This window comes from Panthera tigris, chromosome D1 (assembly GCF_018350195.1).
Source record: "Panthera tigris isolate Pti1 chromosome D1, P.tigris_Pti1_mat1.1, whole genome shotgun sequence".
NCBI classification, from domain to species: Eukaryota; Metazoa; Chordata; class Mammalia; order Carnivora; family Felidae; genus Panthera; species Panthera tigris.
Window position 1 is genome coordinate 53,852,501 of NC_056669.1, and position 23,608 is coordinate 53,876,108.

At 39.4% G+C, this 23,608-nt stretch overlaps 1 protein-coding gene across 2 annotated transcripts in view; it reads left to right on the forward strand.

Moving 5' to 3' along the window:
• INTS4 (integrator complex subunit 4) overlaps positions 1 to 23,608 on the forward strand; it is a 124,378-nt gene that overhangs the window by 71,486 nt on the left and 29,284 nt on the right. For both annotated transcript variants that reach the window (XM_007079053.2, XM_042957511.1), the window contains exons 11-15: positions 2,395 to 2,600; positions 9,378 to 9,520; positions 12,351 to 12,466; positions 15,192 to 15,325; positions 16,397 to 16,554. In XM_007079053.2, the coding sequence (XP_007079115.2) occupies positions 2,395 to 2,600; positions 9,378 to 9,520; positions 12,351 to 12,466; positions 15,192 to 15,325; positions 16,397 to 16,554 (757 nt within the window). The remainder of the gene's footprint in view (positions 1 to 2,394; positions 2,601 to 9,377; positions 9,521 to 12,350; positions 12,467 to 15,191; positions 15,326 to 16,396; positions 16,555 to 23,608) is intronic.

The following is a 23,608-nucleotide window of genomic DNA, read 5'->3' on the forward strand; positions in this document are numbered from 1 at the left end:
AGACTCCTAAGCAGTCTTTGCACTATCAATACAGAGTCCGATGTGGGGCTTGAACTTAAAACCATGAGATCATGACCTGAGCCAAGATCAAGAGTTGGACGCTTAATTGACTGAGCCACCCAGACGCCACATCACACACATTTTGATTCCTCTAGTTCCATGTTCTGCCTCTCATTTGGGCCTTTGTTAATCTGGTTCCTCTACTTAGAAAGGCTTTTTCCCTTTCTTTAGACTTAGCAACTCCCTTAGGTATTTAGAGGTCACTTGTTTCAAAAAGTTGCCTCTGATCCTATTGAGTGGGCTACATACCTCTGCTGTATTTTCTTACACTCCCTCTACTTTTCATTGTACCACTCATCACTTTGTACACAACACTTTGTAATACAATTAACTATTCTTGTCTGTATGCCCTGGGAGACCTTCTCTTTCTTGTTCATCTTTGTGTCTTCAGTACTAAGCACAAAGCTAATAAGTAGCAAAGCCAGGATCTTATTACACATGTTAAGGCACCCAAGGATCAGTCTTTTTTTTTTTTTTTTTCCTCCCCTCTGGCATAGCTGATTCCTTTGCTCTGAACCCTTAAATAGACTGTAATACATACATGTCCTTCCTTCTTTCCTTCCTTCCTTCCTTCCTTCCTTCCTTCCTTCCTTCCTTCCTTCCTTCCTTCCTTCCTTCCTTCCGCTGGAGAGGGGGGAGAGAGAGGGAGAGAGTGTGTGTGTGTGTGTGTGTGTGTGTGTGTGTGTGTCAGAGAGAGTCAGTCTTAAGCAGTCTCCACACTCAACATGGAGCCCAGTGCAGGGCTTGATCCATGGCTCTGGGATCATGACCTGAGCCGAAATCAAGTGTCAGTTGCTCAACTGACTTAGCCACCCAGGTGTCCCAAGACTGTAATACATTTCAGCATTCCAAAAAGTCTAGTAGAAATAGTTAACTTACCAGATTACGCATACAAAGTGAAACACCAAGTTTCTTTGCTTTTGCTTGGAATTGGCATCAGCTCAGGTCTCTACTAATTATCTCCTCTGATCAGAAGTCTCTGTGATTCTCTTTGTGGATTTGTAAGAGTTACATGTGATTTAGTGTGACATAATGGGTAAAGCCCTAGGCAGAAGAGCCCACAGTTAATAGATTTGGGTCCATCTCTGGCTTTCTTTGTAATTATTAGCAATTTCATGTTTAAATTACATTATTATGAAGTGTAGTAAATCCTTCCCTTCTGATGAAAGGAAGAATTCATAACTACCAATAACAATATGAGTCGTCTCCCTTTAATGTAGTAACTCTGCTTTTAAAGTGTCTATAAAATCTTTCTTATACAAAAACAAATTATATTTGTGAGTTTTAACCACAATTTGAGTGGTTTATTTTTCTTCCTTTTTTGGAACTGTACATTTCGTGGCAGAACCATGTGGGGACCAGGAACAAAAGAAGCATGTATGGAAATCTCGAGAGCATTGTCTATAGCTTATTCATCTCTCATCTTTGTGTCCCAGCACAGGGCCTGGCATGTAGTACACATTCAGGAAACATTACTAGTGAATGAATGAGGGGCTTCCTGAATTTAGTGGCTTCACTGTTACCTGTTTGGGGCATACAAAGAGAAGACATGCCTCTGTTTTCAGAGTGCTTATAAGACCCATGCCTATGCTGTAGCTGATACCTACTAAGCTTTTAACATATATGCCAGGCAGTGTGCTATATGCTTTACCTGTATTATGTCATTTAGTTCTCCTAACTACTTTGTAAGGAAACGAGTATTATATCTGGTTAAGGGGGAAAAAATGAGGCATTTGGAAGTTACTTATTCAAGATCTCCCTCCAAGTTAATGGAGGGATTACTCTTCACAATTCACTGTGAGATCTTTCTCATTCTAAAGCATGTATCCTTAGCCACTGTGTGATGCTAGTCTAGAATCAGCAGACCTGGGTACTAGTCTTATCTGTGTTCTTACTCACTTTAAGGCAAGTTTATTCACTTTGCTGAATCTTATTTCTAAAATGCGAAAATGATACCTAGTCTGTTTTAATCCCAATGTAATATAAAATCTGTTTTTTTTTAAAAAAGTACTGAGTGGAGTACTGTGGTTGGAGTACTGAGTTAAATAAGAACTTTACTTTTCAAGAAATTCACTTAATGGAGACAGAAGTGTGACTTGATCACATGTCTCCAGAGTCAGGATCTAAACCTTAGTCCCTCTGACACCAAAGTCCTTGTTCTTAGGTCACCGTGAAGGCGGTAGCCAAATCTGTGGGCATGGAGGAGATCTTCCAGAGAGCTTGTCAAGTGAGAGGAGTAGAAAGCGAAAGGCGAACCTGAATGAGAAAGAATCCTTGGACTCGTCCCATGGCTCTTAACCTGATGTGCGGTTTTATTTGTCTCCTTTTCTATAGAGGTCCGCATTGCTGCTGTGGAGGCTCTCTGCATGCTGGCCCAATCTTCACCCTCTTTTGCTGAGAAGTGCCTTGATTTCCTGGTCGACATGTTTAATGATGAAATTGAGGAAGTACGTCTGCAGTCCATACACACCATGAGAAAAATTTCTAACAATATCACCCTCCGAGAGGATCAGCTTGACACCGTCCTGGCTGTGTTAGAGGTGAGTCTTCAGTTTGTTACTCGTTTCTTCACCAGTAACTACTGAGTGCCACTTTTTTTTTTAAACCAGGCGTTGTGCTAGGTACTGGGGATGCAGTAGTATGTGGGCAGCGCCATTCTTGCTTTTTAGTACCCACCTCTGCCAAGTGCAGAAGACTCGCTGTTAAACAGGAAACTAAAAGAAAGCTTAGAATGGCTGTGATGGGGAAAACACAGGGTTCCCCGAGGATACTGACAGGTTGTGACCTGAATTGTCTGAGGTAAGCTTGGGAGGTGGGGAAGGAGGAAGGACTGCTGTAGTGGACACTTGAAGGAGGAGTAGGACTTGGTGAGATCCTTTCTTAGGAAGGGATGACGCCAGTGGTGGGGGTGGAAGGGCACCAGGGGAGCAGTGTCTATGGATCCAGAGGTAAGAGTGAGTATGATGCATGTGAGGAATTAAAAGGCATTCATTGTGAAGTAGCATAGAGCTGAAGTAATAGAAGCAGGGAGAGAAGTGGTTACAGATAATTAGGGCAGGGGCTAAATAATGAAGAATTCTTTTCAGCCTTTGATTTGATTTAGTTCTTCTAGTGAATCATACGATGTTAAAGCAGAAATGGATCTTAGGGAATAGACTCATTCAACCTCGGAGTTTTACAGAAAAGAAAGTAATTTGTGTGAGGTCACAGAGCTAATAAGTGGCTGTGCCAGGATAAGAACACAGATTAGCCTCCCAGGCTGTACAACTCTGTGGTTCTTGAATTATTTTTCTCAAGTATTGGGATTTTATTTGTGACTACCGAAGCTTTTCAAAATACTAATAAATGAGATTTGGTCTCTGGTTTCTTTTCTGGTTTCGTTTGGTTTGGTTTTGGTTTTTCAGATACTGTGAAAGGGGTAGCTATTGGATGTAGTCATTAGCACTTGTTACAGATTTCTGCTGTCTACTTCAGAAAATGGATTGGGTGCTTTGATTTTGAAGTTTCCTATCAATTTTCTCAGTTGCTCAGCACTTCTGGTAAGCTCTTTCCTGAATTTTAAGTCTGTATCTATAGTTTTTCATGTGTTTTTTTCTTCAGAAGACAAGCTAGCATTCTGTGCATTGTTCTCCGTGGGTGGGCCCTGCAACCTAGCCCCGCCTTTGCTTTTTTGCATTCTTTTCCACCATTCCTTGTCTTGAACTTTATACTGGAGTCACTCCCCTAATCAGCATGCTTTTCCTCATCGTTTTTCTTTCACTGTAAGTTTTCCCCCTTTGCCACTTTTCTTTTCCTTTTTTAGCCACTTCTCACCTAGTAGACTCATGCGTATTCTCAGGATCTGCATCAGGCAGCATATTCCCTAACCAACCCACAGCCAGTGGGTTAAGTAGCACTCCTTTGTACTCCTGTGTCACCCTGTGTTTAGCATAGATTAGGATGTTTTTTGATTATTTAATTCTTTATTTCACAAGACTGAGAACTTCTTAAGGGGGCAGGATCCTGGCTTGTTTCATGTTTTTATTTCTAGTGCGGTGCAGTGTCTGACACAAGTAGATGCTCAGGACATGTTTGCTAAATATCTGAGCTATGTTCCAAGCAATGTTTTGGTGTACAGAATTGTTCACAGGGCCAAGCCTGCTTATGTATCTCTTATTACAGTTTTCACATTTTCACATTTTATCATTAATGGCAGGTGTTATCTCACCTCCCTGATGACATCACGAGCTACTTGTTTTTCATGTTTATTTTTATTTTTGAGAGAGAGAGAGATAGCACATGCCCATGCACAAGCTGGGGAGAGGCAGAGAGAGAGGGAGAGGGAGGATCAAAAGCTGGCTCTGCGATAACAGCAGCGAACCTGGTGTGGGGCCGAACTCAACAAACCCTGAGATCATGACCCGAGCCAAAGTCTGGTGCTCAACTGACTGAGCCATCCAGGCGTTCTGTGAGATTATGAGCTACTTAAAGAGAGTGACCATGTTGTACCCTTCATCGTATTCCTTTCAGGGTTCAATGTAGTAACATACACTTAGTGGATGCTTAGTAAACATGTCCTAGAACAGATCTGCACAGCTCAGCTGTATAACTAGGAATTTCTTAAGAAACACAGTCAAAATTATTTTCTTATTACTTTGAATATAGTTTTTCCAATTTATCAATATAGCTGCCTCCTATCAGTGGTGGTGATTTGTTCGTATGGGAAGCATTGTGTCTAATGGTTAAGTTCACGGCATGTAGAACCAGACAGATTGGAATCAACCTGTCAGTCCTTGTCTTTGGTCTTTCCTTTTCACCTGGGTTTTTTTGTTTCTGTTTTTGTTGTTGTTTTGTGTTTGTTAACCACCTATTATGTGGTAGGCACTGTGTTAAGGAGGATACAGTAGTGAGCAGGAACCATGGTGCTGCTCTCGTGGACCTTATAATTTAGGTATGAGGGAGGTAGACAGATACAACATAATGAAGGTATAGTAATAAGCTGAGTGAGGAGCTCATGACAGAAAGGAGTGAGGTCCCATGGGAGTATGTCATAGAAGCACTTGGTCTGTAGGGGCTAAGGGGGTGCAGCAAGCAGGGAAGGCTTCTGAAGCTGATCTCTGAAGAAGGAATTAGGCTCTCACATGGCAGGAAGAGTTGGGAATGCGGGGTATAAGGCTATTCCAGGAAGAGGAGCAGCAAGTCTAGAAACTGTGGTAGGCAGAAGCATGGGCAGTGGAGGGACCAAAAGAGAGCCTGGCTGTACAAAGAGCACTTCGTGTGTGGTATGAGATTAGGCCTGGAGGTGAGTGGGACCAGCTCTTGCAGAGCTTTGAAAATCATATTAGGTGGGCTGTCTGGGTAGCTCACCCACAAGCTCCGACTCTTGATCTCAGCTCAGGTCATGATCTCACAGGTTCCTGAGTTCAAGCCCCACATCGCTTGTCTGCACAGAGCCTGCTCAGGATGGTGTCTCTCCCTTTTTCTGCCCCTTCCCCACTTGCACCCTCTCTCTGTCTTTCTCTCAAAATAAATAAATAAACTTAAAAAAAGAAAATCCTATTAAGAGAAGAACACCTGGAAGTTATTCAGGGTGTCCTACCAACTTTGTGACTTTGGACAAGTTATTTATTCTCTCTGGTCCTTGGTTTTCTCAAGTATAAAGTGAGGATAATTCCACATATTCATTTGTTTCTTATGAGAATTGAAAGTGAATTCATGTAAAATGCTTGGCATGTTAGTAGTTCATAATATTGATAAAGTCATTCAGAAAAATATTTCCTGATTTATTTTTTACGGAGTCTGATTCTGTGCCAGGTTCTGAGGATGTGAAAGACAGTACTAGTTCTTACCTCTGAGTTGCTCACGGTTTTATAGAGAAGGCAGAAGTATAGATCAGTAATTACAAGATAGTATCAAAAGTAAGCTAAGGAATGACATTCTAGCCAGAGCGATAGCATATGGCCACAGATGAAGGCTGGGAAGGCCGAAATGGCACAGCATGGACAGGGATGTTGAGAAGTTCACGTGGCTCTGAGGGAGAAATGAGCAGAGAAGCGATTGTGAAGGACTTTGTATGCAGTGCTGGGGAGCCTGAGCTTTGCCCCACAAGTGTGGGGAAGCTAAACGAGGTTCCTAAACAGAGCAACGACATGGTCAGATGTGCTTATTAAGAAGCTGGTCCAGGTAACTCTGCGGAGTGAAAAATTGAGAGACCTGCAGGCTGAAGGAGGGTTTCTGGAGAATGAAGAAAGCATGTTTCCAACCCGTCCTCTGATTGTTAGATTTTGCTATGTGAATACAGACATATTCTTTAAAGTTTTTAGTTTAATTTCTTTCACGTACTAAGTAAAACTTAATACTATAAAACTTATAGGAGAAAATATTTGTGACCTTGGATTAGACAAAGATTTCTTAGATATGACACCAAAACTTAACCCATAAGAGAAGTAACTAGATTAAATTGGACTTTATCAAAACTTAAAAGCTCCTCAGAAAGACACTTTTAAGTAATTATAAGAACAGCACAACAACGTAAATGTATTTAATGCTATAGAACTGTACACTTAAAATGTATGTTGACTAAAAATGGTAAATTTTATGTTGTGTTTATTTTACTACAATACAGAGAGATAATGGGATCAGATCAAACATATATAATGCCTTTAATATATACACTGTACAAAAAGGTGAGGGTGGACTTGGAAACAAACATCCATAGAGGGAAGGTGATGTGAAGGCAGAGAGAATGCCATCTATAAGCTAAGGAATGCCAAGGCTACCAGAAGCTGGAGAGGCCTGGCACAGTCTTCTTCATAGCCTCAGAAGGAACCAGCCCTGCTTATACCTTGATTCTGAACTTCAGGCCTCCAGAGCTAAGACAGTAAATTTCTGTTTTTCTAAGCAAAAGGAAAACCTGGTTTTGAAAAAACATACCATAGACTGGCAGAAAATATTTGCAAGACACATCTGATAAAGAATATGTAAAGAATTCTCAAAATTTAATAGTAAACAAACCATCCAATTACAAAATTAGCAAAAGATTTGAACAATACTTAGGCAAAGAAAATAAATAGTGGCAAATAAGCACTGCATTAGTCATCTTTGGAAGATTCTTTATATAATAACAAGTAATGATAATAAATAATCAACTTATTTTGGAAACTGGTAAATTAAGGAATCAAGCATTAATCCTCCCTTTTCCTGTACAAATTGAACTTCATGATAACCAGCTAGTTGATAAGGGAAGTTTCTCTTTATAGAAGTTTTCCATTAATAAAGAAGAATGATAGGACTTGTACAGCAGTTTTACAACTTTAGTGAATTAGTAATCGAGGCAGTGATTACCAGTGGTTACTAACATCACGAAAGAGAAACAGGTGTCATATCGTTCCTGAGGGAAGCACACCGTACCACCTGTGAAGTGGTCTTATAAGAAAAACATCAATCTGATCAAGCCTTTAAATCTAAGTACCATCACAGGATATACAGGGAAATATTACTGGGCGGGAAATGTGAGGTATTTTACATATTAAAAGATGCTTAATGGCACACCTAGCTGACTCAGTCTTTCAGCTCAGGTCATGACCTCATTGCTCCTGAGTTCAAGCCCCGCCTTGGGCTCTGTGCTGACAGCTCAGAGCCCGGAGCCTGCTTCAGATTCTTTCTCCATCTCTCTGCCCCTCCCCTGCTTGTGTTCTTGTGTTTCTCTCTCTCTCTCTCTCTCTCTCTCTCTCTCTCTCTCTCTCTCTCTCTCTCTTTCTTTGTTTTTCTCTTTCTCTCAAATATAAAATAAAAAAAAATGTTAGAGAAAAAGATGCTTAAGGAGCATATTACCCAATTGTAACGTGTGGACCTTAGTTGTATCTCGTCTAGAATAAACAAACTTTGTAAGTCAGAGAAATTTGAATATTGGCTGGATATTTGATAATAAAGAATTATTAAATTTTTAGACATGATACTGGTTTTGTGATTTTTTTTTTTAAGGTAAGGAATCAAGGCACCTGGGTGGCTCAGTCACGTGAGCATTGGACTCTTTTTTTTTTTTTTTTAATTCAGGTTAACATACAGTGCAGTATTGGTTTTCGGAGTAGAACCCATTGATTCATCACTTACCTGTAACACTCAGTGCTCATCCCAACAAGTGCCCTCATTAATGCCTATCACACATTTTGCCCATCCCCTACCACTGACCTCCCTTCCAGCAACCCTCAGTTTGTTCTCTGTATTTAAGTGTCTCTTATGGTTTGTCTCCCTCTCTGTTTTTATCTTACTCTTGATTTTGGCTGAGGTCATGATCCTGGGGTAGAGGAATCGACCCCCAAGTCAGACTCTGCACTGAGTGTGGAGACTGCTTAAGATTCTCTCTCTCCCCCTCCACCCCTCTCCCCAGCTCATATGTGCTCTCTCTCTCTCTCAAATAAAAAAAATAAATTAATAAAATAAGGAATCACTTAGAAAATATTTATGGAAATGTGTACAAATGAAATGATATGATTTCTCTGGCTTCAAACCAGTCTGATTGGGAGGAGTGGATAAAGGTATAGATGAAACAAGATTGGCTATGAGTTAATTGTTGAAACTGAGGGATTTATTATGTCTATTTTTGTATACATTTCAAATTGTCTACGTTGAAAAATTTTGAAGAACTGACAACAAATGGTATGGAGACAGCCAAGAAGAACAGAACTGATATGTGTATGTTTCTTTTAGCATTAGGAAGTTGTTGGTGACCTTTTCCAATCATTTTAGTGAGGTGGAGCAGGTGTTGGGGATGGGAGAGGCCATTCCTCTAACACCGCCTTATAGTACTCTCTTTTTATTTACTCTGCTCTAGCCACATGGGCTTCCCTGCTATTTTTCAAACATGCTTCCATTTCATGGTCTTTATGTTTGCTGCTCCCTTTCATTATCCTAGGTAAAATACCCCACCTATCTGAGTATTCTTACCTTGAACTTGCTTTATAGTTTCTCCAGAGTACTTATCACTGTCTGACCTATATAGTTATTTATTTTTGTCTTTTCACTAGAATGAAGCTCCTGAAAGCAGAGATTTGATTTCAGTTGATGTTATGTCCCTAGCACTTGGTGTACATCATAGGTGCTTGATAAATGTTTAATAAGTGTTCAGTAAATGTTGAATTTGTATGAATGAATGAACCAATGAATGAATTCTTCAGATCTCAGTTAATTACCTCTTCTGTGAAGTCTTCTCAACTGCTAGTCCCTCCCCTCCCAGGAAGTTGAGAGACTCTGTATCCTGTAGTCCCATTGTAACTTGTACACTCTCCCATAATAAGCTAATCCACAGTGACTGCTTTTAATATGATCTTTTTTTAAAGGATTCGTCCAGGGATATTCGAGAGGCTCTTCACGAACTTTTATGCTGTACTAATGTTTCAACCAAAGAAGGGATTCATCTTGCACTGGTGGAGCTGCTGAAAAATCTAACCAAGTACCCCACTGATAGGGACTCCATATGGAAGTAAGGACTTTTTGCTCATTTGTTCACTGAGTCCAATAATGTGGTGAATGCACAGTATTGACATTATTCAGTGGCTCATCATAGATTAAGGGTATGACTCTCAATTTTGCCTTCAATTTAGAAACCTGACTCAACTGGACACTCAGGAGTCTAATTCCTAAATTGAATATCACATTTTAGATTATTTATTTGTCCATCCATCTGCCTAGCAGATAATATGTGCCTGCTACCATATACTTACTATGTGCCAAGCCCTGTGGTAAGTGTTAGAGGTACAGAGATGAGTTGATTAGGTTCCTTTTCTCCTATATAGTGTTAACCACTTCTTTGTCTCTTTTGCATTTTGTGTAGGATCACAGCCATAGTTACAGAGATTAGATGCAGGACTTGGCACTTTATCTACAAATGACAATCATTTTTTCCCTTGGTTACCTGTACCTTTACTGACTAGAGTCAAATTTACCATTGTTCATGAATTGCTGTTTGAAGAACTACTTGCATACGTTTATTATAAAATGTATGTTATTGTGCCCCACATATTTAAGTCAGCTTATGTGATGAGATCACTCTAGTGGTATAATTTATTGATTTTTCAGAAAAATTTGTTACTAAAAATAGAAAAACTGGGTCAGATCAGGTACTTGTAGGATATATTAAAACTGAAAATACCAGGGGAATCTTCAAGGAACACTCAGTCATTTGGGGTGTGGGGGTTATAGTGGGGAAAAACACCTGTATCAGTATCTGTAGTTCTGTGGCAACACAGAACTTGCCTTAACATAAGATATGGGGTTATTACCAGAATATTTATATAAGACTGTCTTTATTGGGTGATTGTAGACAGAAAGCTCTTTTACCTTATAGTGCTCCAAAAGATTTTGAAGTTACCTATTCATTATCATTTGAATTTTCATCTCTTTGCATGAATGGTGGCTTTACTTAGGAATATCAAAAAGAATGTGGTAAAAGAGTAAAGGAATAGTCAAAGTGGCATTTTATTTTTCTTTTTTTTTAGTATATGTGCTGCCGAAGCAAGCACAAGAGTGGCATATTTTTACAACATTTTTAAAGATAGATAAATGAAAGTTTTGAAGAAGGTAGTTTATTCTGTTTATATGACCCAGTCACTGTGCTAGGTGCCGTGGAGAGTTAAAAACAGATTCAACTCAGAGATCTAGCCTTCAAATATCAGGAAGGGCGAGAAGTAGGGAATATGTAGATGAGGAGGTGGATGAGACAGAAAAAATGTTACAAGTCAGAAATGAAGTCCAGTTTTAGAGAGGCCCAGGTGCTTGGGAGATCCGAATACAATAAATAGGAAATCAAATAAAGGAGTGGTACCTGGAGGTCAAACTATAAAATTTACAATGTCCCCTAAAACAGAATGAGAAAAGGGTTGAGAGAGTTCAGAAAACTAGTGCAGTAAGTGCTTTTCACATAGGAGGAAAAGTAGAACTGGGGAAACGTGTGCTTTCCTAAAAAGATCAAGTATTTGAAATGGGATACCTATCATACTCCATATATCCATGAATTTGTTCATGGTGTTTGTTTTTTCTCTATTGCCAGTCTACCTATTCTCCAGTCCCTGGTGAACTCCCATCTCCTTTGTGAAACCTTCTCTATCATGGTGATCTCTTCTACCTTTGACAGGTAGAAAACAGAGTATCATTCATTTGGTAGTTCATTAACTTGTAGTACTTGTCATCTTTGCCCTAGCTGGATCATAAACTCCACAAGAATAGAAATAAGGATTTAATTTCTTTTTAATTCAGCACACCTTCTAAACCATAATAATAATAAAATGCCTAATTACCAGTACACATGTAGTTCTTAATAGCTTATAAAGGGTTTTCTTATAGTCCTAATAGTTAACTAATAGCTGCTTAATAATAGCTAATTGAGTTCTTACTATGTGACCCTTTGCTAAGTACTTTTTATTTATTATCTCATTTAATCCTTACAGCAACTGTATGAGGCAATGATTTTTTAATCCCATTTTGTATTAAGAAACTTATCTGCCCAAGGCCACACAGTTATTAATTTTCACGTTTCAGGTCTCTTCTGATTTCAGAACTTCACCCAGGATATCAGTTAGAATGCTTTTGCATTTTTGTAATAGAAAATCTGACTAAAAGTGGCTTAAACAATAAGGTCTAATTTTTTGGCATGACAAGTCAGAAAGTTGGTTTCAGGATTGGTAATTCAGTTTTAACAGGGTTAGTAATCTGGTTGATTTCTCTGCAGTTCCCTTGGCTTTCTTCTCATTAGTTGCAAGATGGCTGCCTCATAAGATAGTATCTTAAGGCAGAAAAGAAAAGGTATACCTTCTCACACATTTCTCTTTTTATTTGATTAGGAGAACATTCCTGAGAAGCTCCCCACTAGACTTTCCTTCTTGCTCCTTTGACCAGAAATGGGTTACTTTATTACCTGCAAAGCAGTCACTGGAAAATGGGAGTGGGATTGCCATGATGAGTTTAGACCAATTGTTGTTGAGCCCTTGGGCTGGACCTACCTTCTCTGAGCACCTACCTGATATCCGAGGAAAGACAGGGTTTTCTTGGCAAGGAAAATAGGGAAAATGGCTGTTGGTTAAATAACCAGCAGTAATTTATGTCATACTAGCCCTTTAATTTTCATAATAGGAATTGTTTTAGATGAATTAACTGAGTTCCAGAATCATTGAATGACTTATCTGAGGTCACAGAGGTAGCAAAAGTAGATGTTTGAGAATTTGCAATTCTGAATCAGGTTTTCTGATTCCAGTCCCCAGTACTTTTTAAAGCATATATTAAGTTATTAAGGTGGGCTCTCATTTTGTTTGTTTCAGATGCTTGAAGTTTCTGGGAAGTCGACATCCAACCCTGGTGCTTCCCTTGGTGCCAGAGCTCCTGAGCACCCATCCGTTTTTTGACACAGCTGAACCAGACATGGATGATCCAGCTTGTATCCTCTGTGCTCAGGACAGACTCTGCTGATTTAGTGGGGGGTGTTTTGGCATCTTTTTCTGCAATGTAGCTGGGGGTGGGGGTCCAAGTTTATTTTTTTTCATTTCTTTTAGTTAAGAGTATATCCTGAGGGAGCCTGGTAGTTATTATTCTTAGCTTTCATTCATGTTTTCACAGTAATTCACATTTGCTATTTACTACTGCTACTACTACTATAATAATAATAACAATTATTATTATTGTTCTTTATTTTTTTTTTTTACCATTTCTTGAGCCCCTGCTATATTCCATACACCGTTTCATGCCTTATACATTTACTACTGATCTTCCAAATACCCCTGGGAGAAGGTATTATTCCCGGTTTACAGATGAGGAGACTGAGGGTTAGAGAGTCTAAATAACTCTCCAAGCAGCAAATGTGGGATTCAAAGACGTCTTTGTTTTTAAAACCTATGAGCTTTCCCCTTGTGTTATTCGGAGTTTAACTTTATCTGCAGCCTGAGGAGGGGATGTGTTGAGCTAGACTGCAGGATTGCTTTGCCTCTGATACAAGTTCAGTGGGTTTGTGATAACCAGGGAAAGCATGTCCTGCAGTGGTTTTCCAGTAATGGGAATACATTTACATCGGCGCATCCACACTCTCTGAGGGTTCTTTTCTCTCTATAGCAGATTCTTGGTGAGGTTTGGGAGGTATTAATGGAGATAAAGATCAGCCAAGTAAGTGCTTTTGTAAGTTGACCATGTGTTCTCTCTTAATTCTGTATGTTTATTTTCACAGTGTGTTTGGATACATTTTAAACAATCTGTTTAATTGATGTACTAACCATGCCTGACTTTGTGTTACCACTGAGAAAGGCACATCCCAGACCTTACCTCTAAATGTGTGATACTATAGCTGTTTGAAATTCAGCTCATTAGAGGGGCTTTTGGGCTATGTGTTATTACAAATTACACATGATGTATTGAAGTGCTCTGAAATCTGAAGGCCCTTTTACATTGAAAAAAAAAAAAAACAGTAAACATTTTTGGAAACCTGTTATGTTAAGATATTTTTCTGCATAGTTGGAAGATTGTGTTGTTTAGGAAATATGTTTGTCTGTTAGTGAAAGAAATTGCCCCCAAATGTAGTTTAAACAAGTTATGGTATTTACTTTTCTTCAAGGTAAAAGAAATCTGGAGGCACACAGTCTAGTTAGTGCTGGTATAGCAGCTCTGCATTATTCTTAGTGATCCTAGCTGCTTCTTTCTCTTCTGCCATTTTCAGTTGTCCAACATTGCTGTCAGAGCTCCAGTCGTCAGCCCTAGGTTCTGAGCAGAAAGCTAGAGAATATTTGGAGTAAAATGAGTATTCTGTTAGCAAAGAAGAATGGATATTGGGTAGGAAAATAGCAGGCACTTCTATAGGGATACATACGGAAGATTGGAAACTATGTTTATCTTTTAATTTCCAATTTTCTCTTTGTTATAAAATTAATATGAAAAGGAAAAAAATCCACACAGTTGAAAGAAGAAACTTCATACTTAACATTCAAAGTCCTACTAATCATAGTAATCAACCATTAGTATTTTGGTGTATTTCTTTTTTCCTTTTTTAAGCCTTGGGATTGTGTTTTTGCTGTTATTTTTTTATTTATTTATTTTTTTAATTTTTTTTTTTTCAACGTTTTTTATTTATTTTTGGGACAGAGAGAGACAGAGCATGAACGGGGGAGGGGCAGAGAGAGAGGGAGACACAGAATCGGAAACAGGCTCCAGGCTCCGAGCCATCAGCCCAGAGCCTGACGCGGGGCTCGAACTCACAGACCGCGAGATCGTGACCTGGCTGAAGTCGGACGCTTAACCGACTGCGCCACCCAGGCGCCCCTTTGCTGTTATTTTTTAACATAGTTTATCTCATCATCAAATATCTGATAGTAAATAGCTGCCATCATATCCTCTATGTTAGAGCCTGGTTTTTGCACTTATGACAAAGTGCTTGTGATACAGAATTTCTACATTCTTCATAAATATGTTTTTCTTCTTTTTTAAGTTTATTTATTTTTGAGAGAGTGCAAGTTGGGGAGGGGGAGAGAGAGAGAGAGAGAGAAAATATGAATCCCAAGCAGGCTCTGGGCTGTTAGCAGGAGCCTGACATGGGCCTCAAACTCACAAACTGTGAGATCATGACCCGAACTGAAAGCAGGAGTCGAATGCTTCACCGACTGAGCCACCCAGGTATCCCCATAAGTACAATTTTTAATGATTGCGTAATACTCCATCAAGTAGATGAAACACAGGTGTATAAGTCATTCTCCTGGTTTGGGACACTTAGTTTGTTCCTGATTATTTGCTATTATAAATGATTCTGTACTATATGATTATTTACTTAGAATGAAATTTGAGATGTAGAATTACTCAACATTCAAAAGGCTCTTACTGTCTAGTGGCAAATTATTATCCAAAGGAATTGTGCCAGAATGTACCTTAGTAGGCCATGTACCAAAAGTTTCTATTTGTTAGTATTCTCAGCACCATCAGGCATTATTTTAAAAAACTTTTGGTAATTGGGGTGGTAATTGGGGTAACTTGGAGATGGGTAATGTATCTCATTGTTTGAATTTGCATTTATTTGTTAGAAAATTGTCATTTAATTGGACTTTTGGGGGTGGGAAGTTGGGACACCGGATTTTGGCCCAGCTCAACCTTTTGTACCTCCAGGTCTCCTTAACCCACTCACGCATCAGACATTGCAGTTTTGGTTCTTATTTTTAATGCTGCTAAAACCTGTCCGACAATGCCAGCATTGTTCTCAGATCATACCTTCAGGCACTATGCCTACCTCCGAGACAGTCTTTCTCATCTTGTTCCTGCCTTAAGGGTATGTTGAAAACAGCTATTGTCATTATTTTTGGTTTTTTGATTTTTGGTCCTTTGTGGTTGTCAAATAGCCAAAAGCAGACTGTATTTTCTCTGAAAACACGTTAGTTCATTCATTCTCTTTCTCTCTTGGGCTCTCTCCCACTGTTTTGTACTTTTGCTTCTATAACTTTTACTTTTTAAGAAGATTCATATTCTAAATGTCCCTGAGTTATTGGTTATGTTATGTTAGGCAAGAAACAGGCATCTGGAATAGCATATTTTGGATCAAGGATTAGATTGTGTAACATTTTAACAATTACATAAAGCCATAATTTTCAGCAAGTTTATTTTTTAATAATAAACCTTTGTTTTTTTGTAAAAACCTAGAGATACAGAAAGAAAAAAATTTTTTTAATTAACGATAATAATAATAATGGCAAATACTTATTGAATGCTAACTGTGTGCAGGCACTTTTCTGAGCTCTTGATTTGTGTTAACTTATTCCTGCTTAGGTGACTCTAAATGACTTTATTTAGAATAATTATATGTACGTGGTTAGAAAATCTTAACTGTAAGTTACAAAATTAAAAGTGAAATCCTTTTTGCTCTCCCCCATCCCTTTCTTGGAGGGTAACTAGCAGTAAGAACAAGAATTATAATTACCATCATATATAAAAATTTATAATTACCATCATTTAAAGCATGCTGTATAAATTTATTTTGGAATAAATCATTTCCCTATGAATTGGAAGATCGAATGAAGTTTAAAAATAAATGTGACAACAGACTGATTATTAGTTCCATTTCTATGGTTAGCCCATTTATTTCAGTTAGCAATAGAAAATAATACTATACCATTCTCTTTTCTTTCTCCTTGCTGCTTGTGGTTATATTGTATAGACTATATTCATTTTCTCTCTCTCCATTTCTCTCACTGAAGCTAAGGAATGAGAGAAAGGTTGTTTACACAATTACCTCACCTGTTGTTCCTTTCCTGTATTTGACTCATGTTTTTTTCTCGTTTCTGTGTGTTACCAGAAGCTGAGCCACAGAATTTGATGGCACTATAACACCACTATGTTTGCTTAGTTACCAGGTAGAAAGCTAGTGTCATCGGCTGTTTCTGCCAATATCACACCTCATGAGGACCCTTCCCATCAGTTCCTGCAGCAAAGCCTTGAGAGGGTGTACAGTCTTCAGCACCTGGACCCTCAGGGAACCCAGGAGCTGCTGGAGCTCACCATTAGGTGAGATGTTTTTTTGACAGAGTTAATACTGTTGTTATGCTCAGCTCTTTTGATTTCCAGTGTTGGCCTATACTCACACATGGTTTTATGATCTGTTTATATTTGCATTAGTTTGGAGTTTGAGCATATTTCAAAGAAAAACTCTTTGTGTTCATGACCAGATTGATGATAAGCGCAAAACTCGAAAGTATTAAAGAGAAGCTGTTTTTAATTTTTCTTTCCTTGCATATTAGTTATGATAGGTGACAGAAAATGTAAAGTAGCAGTGACTTAAACAAGAGGAAAGGTTAATTCTTTTTTGTAGGCAAGGCAGAGCTGAGATGGTTATCAGGGTCCTAGGTGCATTTTTTTCTCCATCTTCTAGATCAAGTGGTCTCTGTCTAAAGATCCAAACTCTGAACTATCCCCTCTGTACTCCAGGCTGCAGGAAAAAGGAAAGAGCAGGAGAAGGGCATCATTTCTAACCCCATAAATATATATATATATACATACATATGTATCTATACATATACGTATCTATACATATATATCTGTGTGTGTATATATATATATATATATTTATTAGAGAGAGAGAGAGAGAGGGAGCACATGAGCGGGAGAGAGGGATTGAGGGAGAGAGAGAGAATCTCAAGCAGGCTCCATGCTCAGTGCAGAGCCTGACACAGAGTTCGATCCCATGACCCTGGGATCATGACCTGAACCGAAATCAAGAGTCGGGCACTCAACTGAGCCACCCAGGCACCCCTCCTCACGTCCTTTTAAAGACACTTCCCCATGGCACAAAAACAGACACTCAGATCAATGGAACAGAATAGAGAACCCAGTAATGGACCTACAAGCGTATGACCAACTCATCTTTGACAAAGCAGGAAAGAATATCCAGTGGAATAAAGACAGTCTCTTCAGCAAGTGGTGCTGGGAAAACTGGACAGTGATATGCAGAAAAATGAACCTGGACCACTTTTTTTCTTTTCTTTTTCTTTTTTTTTTATTTTTTTAATGTTTATTTTTGAGAGAGAGAGAGAGACAAAGTGTGAGTGGGGGTGGGGCACAGAGAGAGGGAGACACAGAATCTGAAGCAGACTCCAGGCTCTGAGTCGTCAGAACAGAGCCTGACGCGGGGCTCGAACCCACGAACTGTGAGATCATGACCTGAGCCGAAGTCGGATGCTAAACCAACTGAGCCATCCAGGCTCCCCATGGACTACTTTCTTATACCATACACAAAAATAAACGCAAAATGGATGAAAGACCTAAATGTAAGACAGGAAGCCATCAAAATCCTCAAGGAGAAAGCAGGCAAAAACCTCTTGACCTTGGCCGCAGCAACTCATTACGTCTCCAGTGGCAAGGGAAACAAAAGCAAAAATGAACTATTGGGACCTCATCAAAATAAAAAGCTTCTGCACAGCAAAGGAAACAATCAGCAAAACTAAAAGGCAACCGATGGAATAGAAGAAGATATTTGCAAACAACATATCCGATAAAATGTTAGTATCCAAAATCTATAAAGAACTTATCAAACTCAACACCCAAAAAATAAATAATCCAGTGAAGAAATGGGCAAAAGACACGAATAGACACTTTTCCAAAGAAGTCATCCAGATAGATGGCTAACAGACACATGAAAAAATGCTCAACATCACTCATCATCAGGGAGATACAAATCAACACCACAATGAGATACCACCTCACACCTGTCAGAATGGCTAACATCAGCAACTCAGGCAACAACAGATGTTGGCGAGGATGTGGAGAAAGAGGATCTCTTTTGCGCTGCTGGTGGGAATGCAAACTGGTGCAGCCACTCTGGAAAACAGTATGGAGGTTCCTCAAAAAATTAAAAATAGAACTACCCTACAACCCAGCAATTGTTCTACTAGGTATTTATCCAAGTGATACAGATAATGCTGTTTCAAAGGGGCACGTGCACCCCCATGTTTATAGCAGCGCTATCGACAGTAGCCAAAGTATGGAAAGAGCCCAAATGTCCATCGATGGATGAATGGGTAAAGAAGATGTGGTGTGTATATATATATATATATACAATGGAGTATTACTCAGCAATCAAAAAGAATGAAATCTTGCCATTTGCAACCACGTGGATCGAACGAGAGGGTGTTATGCTAAGTGAAATTAGTCATTCAGAGAAAGACAAATATAATATGACTTCACTCGTGTGAGGACTTTAAGCCATAGAACAGATGAACGTTAAGAGAAGGGAAACAAAAGTAATATAAAAACAGAGAAGGGGGTGAAATGTAAGAGACTCTTAAATACGGAGAATAAACAGAGGGTTACTGGAGGGGGTTTGGGAGGGCGGATGGGCTAAATGGGTAAGGGGCATTAAGGAATCTATTCCTGAAATCATTGTTGCACTGTATAGTAACTAACTTGAATGCAAATTAAAAAAAAAAGGACACTTTCCCCAAATTGCATGTTCTAATTTTACTTGCATCCCACTGACCAGAAGTTAAGTCACATGGCCATATAGCTGCTAGGAGCTAGGAAATGTAGTCTTTATTCTGGCTGACCAGTGCTTTGTTAACATTTGGTGGCTCTGATACTTAGGAAAAAGGGGAAGATACTGGGGAACAACCAGCAGAGTCTGCCAAACCTTATTAGGATGTCCTGAATGATAGGAGAAGAACTGAAATCCATTTGCCTTTAGCAAAAGCAATATCCATCTGCTTTTGTAAATAAGGTTTGAAGGCAGAGTTGAGTAGCACCATAGACACTGTATGGCCTACAAAGCCTAAAATATTTACTGTCTGACCCTTTACAGAAAGTTTGCTGACCCTGAAGTGATGCCTCTATCATATTTTGTTTTTTTCTTCTCCCTTAACAGAGTGATTAGTTAAGGGCCACTATCTGAAGTTGTTGGCCCTGAGCCTAGGAAAATAAACTCTACTTTTATGACTCAGCCCCACATAAGTAAACATTTAGGTTTTGTTCTTGACAGTTTGTATCCTGTTGGCACTAAAGCAAGTGCAGAATATATGAAAGCAAGCTTGTTCATCAGCTGCAGTGCTGGCTGTTAGGTGCTCAGTAAACACCTGTTGATCAGAGTTGCCTGCATGTTCTGGTGAGAGCCCTGCTGGGCTTCAGGCTGGTGGGACCACTGTTCTAGTGCTGTGGTTGGTCCTGGACACTGTTTCTAACTTGAGTGCATTCTGAGGAGGGTGGCCAGGATGGTGAAATATCCAGAAAGGAAAGCAGATGGTATAGTAGTTATTGATGACCTACTCTGTTTTACAAACATTACTGCAGTGAGGTATTGTTACCATTTCACAGAGAAGAAATGGGAATTTGGGGAGGTGAAGCAATTTGCTAGGAAGTAGCAAAACTGAGATTTGAATCTAGTTTTGTTTGACTTTAAAATTGATGCTTTGTGGGGTGCCTGGATGTCTCATTTGGTTAAGCATCCAACTTCAGCTCAGGTCATGATCTTGCTGTCCAGGTGTTTGTGCCCTGCATTGGGTTCTTTGCTTACAGCTCAGAAGCTGAATCTTGCTTCAGATTCTGTGTCTCCCTCTCTCTCTCTGCCCCTCCCTCACTTGCTCTCTCTCAACATTAAGGGGCACTTGGGTGGCTGATTCGGTTAAGTGTTTGATTTTGGCTCAGATCATGATCTTGTGGTTCATGGATTTGAGCCCCACATCGTGCTCTGTGCTGACAGCTCAGAGCCTGGAGCCTGCTTTGGATTCTGTGTCTCCCTCTCTCTTTGCCCCCACTCTGCTTGTGCTCTGTCTCTTTCACTCTCAAAAATATTAAAAAAAATTTTTTTTTTTAAATTAAAGAACAAAAAAACCACATAAATAATGATTTTTTGTGATGCGCAGCAGGCATATCTAAAAGGCGATTCCTGTTACATCAGATGACCCTTGGGGTTCTGCAGAACTTACATTTTTGGTAGTTGTTGCAAAGTGAAATGTTAGAGTTTCATACAGAAGTTTCTCTGATTAGGACTCTGATCACTTAGTTGTTAGTATTAGTTTGAAACAAACTTCACCATCATACGCACCCCATTCCCTTTGTTGTAATCCAGGAAGCACCCATTTAATCTAACTGAATCTCATCGATAGAATGTGTACTATAGTTTAGTTAGGGCCCTGGGAAATAATTTGTTTGTTCCTTGAATTTGACATAACTATTTTGTCTTCATCATTGTACCTTGGGTATTGTATAGGAGCTCAGTAAATATTTGTTGAAAACTGTAGTTGTGATCGCTTAACAAGGAATGAAGACTTTTTTTCTTTTTTGAAGCTTATTTATTTTTGAGATAAGAGAGAGAGTAGGGAAGGGGCAGAGAGAGAAGGAGACAGAGAATCCCAAGCAGGCTTTGCAATATCAGCACTGAACCTGACACAGGGCTTGAACCCACAAACTGTGAGGTCATGACCTGAGCCGAAACCAAGAGTTGGAGGCTTAACCAACTGAGCCACCCAGGTGCCCCAGAAATGAAGACTTCTAATATTGTTATAGATGGCATTTCCTTCTGGCCATTTCTCATCTCCAGATTTATGGATTTGTTGTTTGGTAAGGCTCTGCTGTCCTTGATCATAACAAGAGGTATATTGTCTGTCAAGCGCCTGCTATATACCCACTTTTTTAAATGCCTTATGAATTGAATTTGAAAACAATTTTATGAGAAGTACCCCATTTTTTAGAAGTACCCCATTTTTAAAATGAGTGAGGGAGCTGGGGGTTCATTCACTTGTTACACTGTTTTTGAGTATCCATCATATGCTAGGCAGAAGGGGTACAGTAGTAAACAAAATAGTTTCTGCTGTAAGAGATCTTATAGCCTGGTTGGGGAAATAGCTAGGTAAATAAGAAATGCAATATTGTGTTTTCCATGCTGCATTATGGGGAGTACAGGGTTCTCCAGGATAACAGAAGGGAGGCACCTAACCCTTCCCTGGATGGCTAAGCAGTTACCTGAAGAATGAATAGAAGTTCATCAAGTGAAGAAGGGAGAAGACTCTCCAGGACGGAGAAGATAGCAAAGTCTTGGACTAGAACATAGGTCTTTCTAGCCCTTCCATCTGGTCACACTGCTCTGTTTCTGGTTAACAGTTTGTAGGACACAAATGCACCTAGGATAATGAGATTTAAAATCCAAAGGAATTGATTGAAGCCTTAATTTTTATCATTTCCTAGGCTCATGATCTTGGGCCTCAACACCCTCATCTGTAATTTGAGGGTTGTATGTACCTGCTCATAGGACTGTTGTGAAGATTATTATCATGATCTATGCAAGGTATTTTGAGAATAGCAGTTACATAGATAATAGCCATTTATGAAATGTTTTAAAATTTAAATTGTGGCTCTTCTGACAGAGTAGACAAGCTCTTGACATTTTGTAAGTAAATCCAGTCCAAACTTTATAAATGCTACTTAGTGCCAACATGTGGACTAAGGATTGCTGAAGTATGTGTTCCTGGGAGGGGCACTTTTGCCCTCTCAAATCACATTTGTAGAAATATGACTTAATATGCATCTAGTTTTAAATCCATTTAGGTGTCATCTGTGTTTGATGCAGTTCATAAATAAATGAAAAGACTGTAGTGTGCCTGGGTGGCTTAGTTGCTTAAACATCTGACTTAGGCTCACATCATGATCTCGTGGTTTGTGAGTTCAAGCCCCACATCGGGCTGTCTGCTGTCAGCACAGAGCCTACATCAGATACTCTGTTCCCCCTCTCTCTCTGCCCCTTCTCTGCTTTCCTTCTCTCTCTCAAAAATAAATAAACATTAAAACATACTTTAATATTAAATAAATAAATGAAATATGATATGGTTTATTAAAAAAAAAAAAAAGATTTGTGGAGTTCAGACAGACCTGAGTTCAAGGCCTGTTTTTGCTACTCATTAGTCTTGAAACCTTGGGCAAACTACTTAAACTCTGATCTTCCCTTTCATTCTCAGTGAAATAGGATTAATTGCAATTTGCAGTGTCAGGATTAAATAGGCTCAAGTAAGGAAACACCTAGCACACCTAGTATAGTGCACATAGATGGTGCTCTTTGTACCTGTCTCATTAAAGAGTTTATAGTTTCCTGATGGGTGTTTAAAATTAGGCTTCCTGAGGATTGTGGGCATAGATAGGCACAGAGAGGAAACAGTAGGATAAGGGCATTTTGTCCAGGGTTAACACGTTTCTTATTTTGCTTGTACAGTAGTTCAGATTTCCCGTGGCTGGTTGGGTTACATCTTGTTCTGTGCAACTGAGAACAATTGTGGCAGTGTAGGGGCTGTAGAATAGCTTAACACCGGATAGCCGTCAGCTAATGTATAGTCAGCTGGTCAGTGTTCACTATAATTGTTAGCAGAAAGGCAGAATCTTCCTGGAGAGGAAACGTTTCAGAAATACAGCGATTCAGGGCTGTCTTCGCAAGAGAGACATCCGAGATGTGAAAAGAGGGACCAGCTGGCCACCGAAGTAGCATTGCACAGGTGTGGTTAGCTAGTACAGGGCCTTGCCTTTTACTGTGCTGGATTCCGACAACAGCACACTCCAGGAACCGCTCCAGCCACAAAACTCACAAGAGATGGATCTATAAGGCACTGGTCCTAATTTTTTCAGTCACTTGGGAAGAACTCATTCTGTGTCCTTTTCTGGGGCATCTCCTTCCTGATATCAAGGTCCGTAGGCGGCAGCATTAGCTATTAAAAAGTTGCATGAGGGGCACCTGGGTGGCTCAGTTGGTTAAGCATCTGACTTCTGCTCACGTCATGATCTCGCAGTTGGTGAGTTCCAGACCCGCATCAGGCTCTCTGCTGTCAGTACAGAGCCCACTTCTGATCCTCTGTCTCCCTCTCTCTTTGCCCCTCCCCTTTTCTCTCTTTTTCTCAAAAATAAATAAACATTAAAATAAATAAACCTTTTTTTTTTTTTTTTAAGTTGCATGAGATTAGAGGGATAGGTTTACTCCAGTGGACAGTTTTGTACAGGCTATTGTGAAACTTTATATGATGAACTTTATATTGTGAAACTTTATGCCACTCCACTTTCCTTGTGACCCAGATCTTCAGGTTTTCACAGCTGTCAT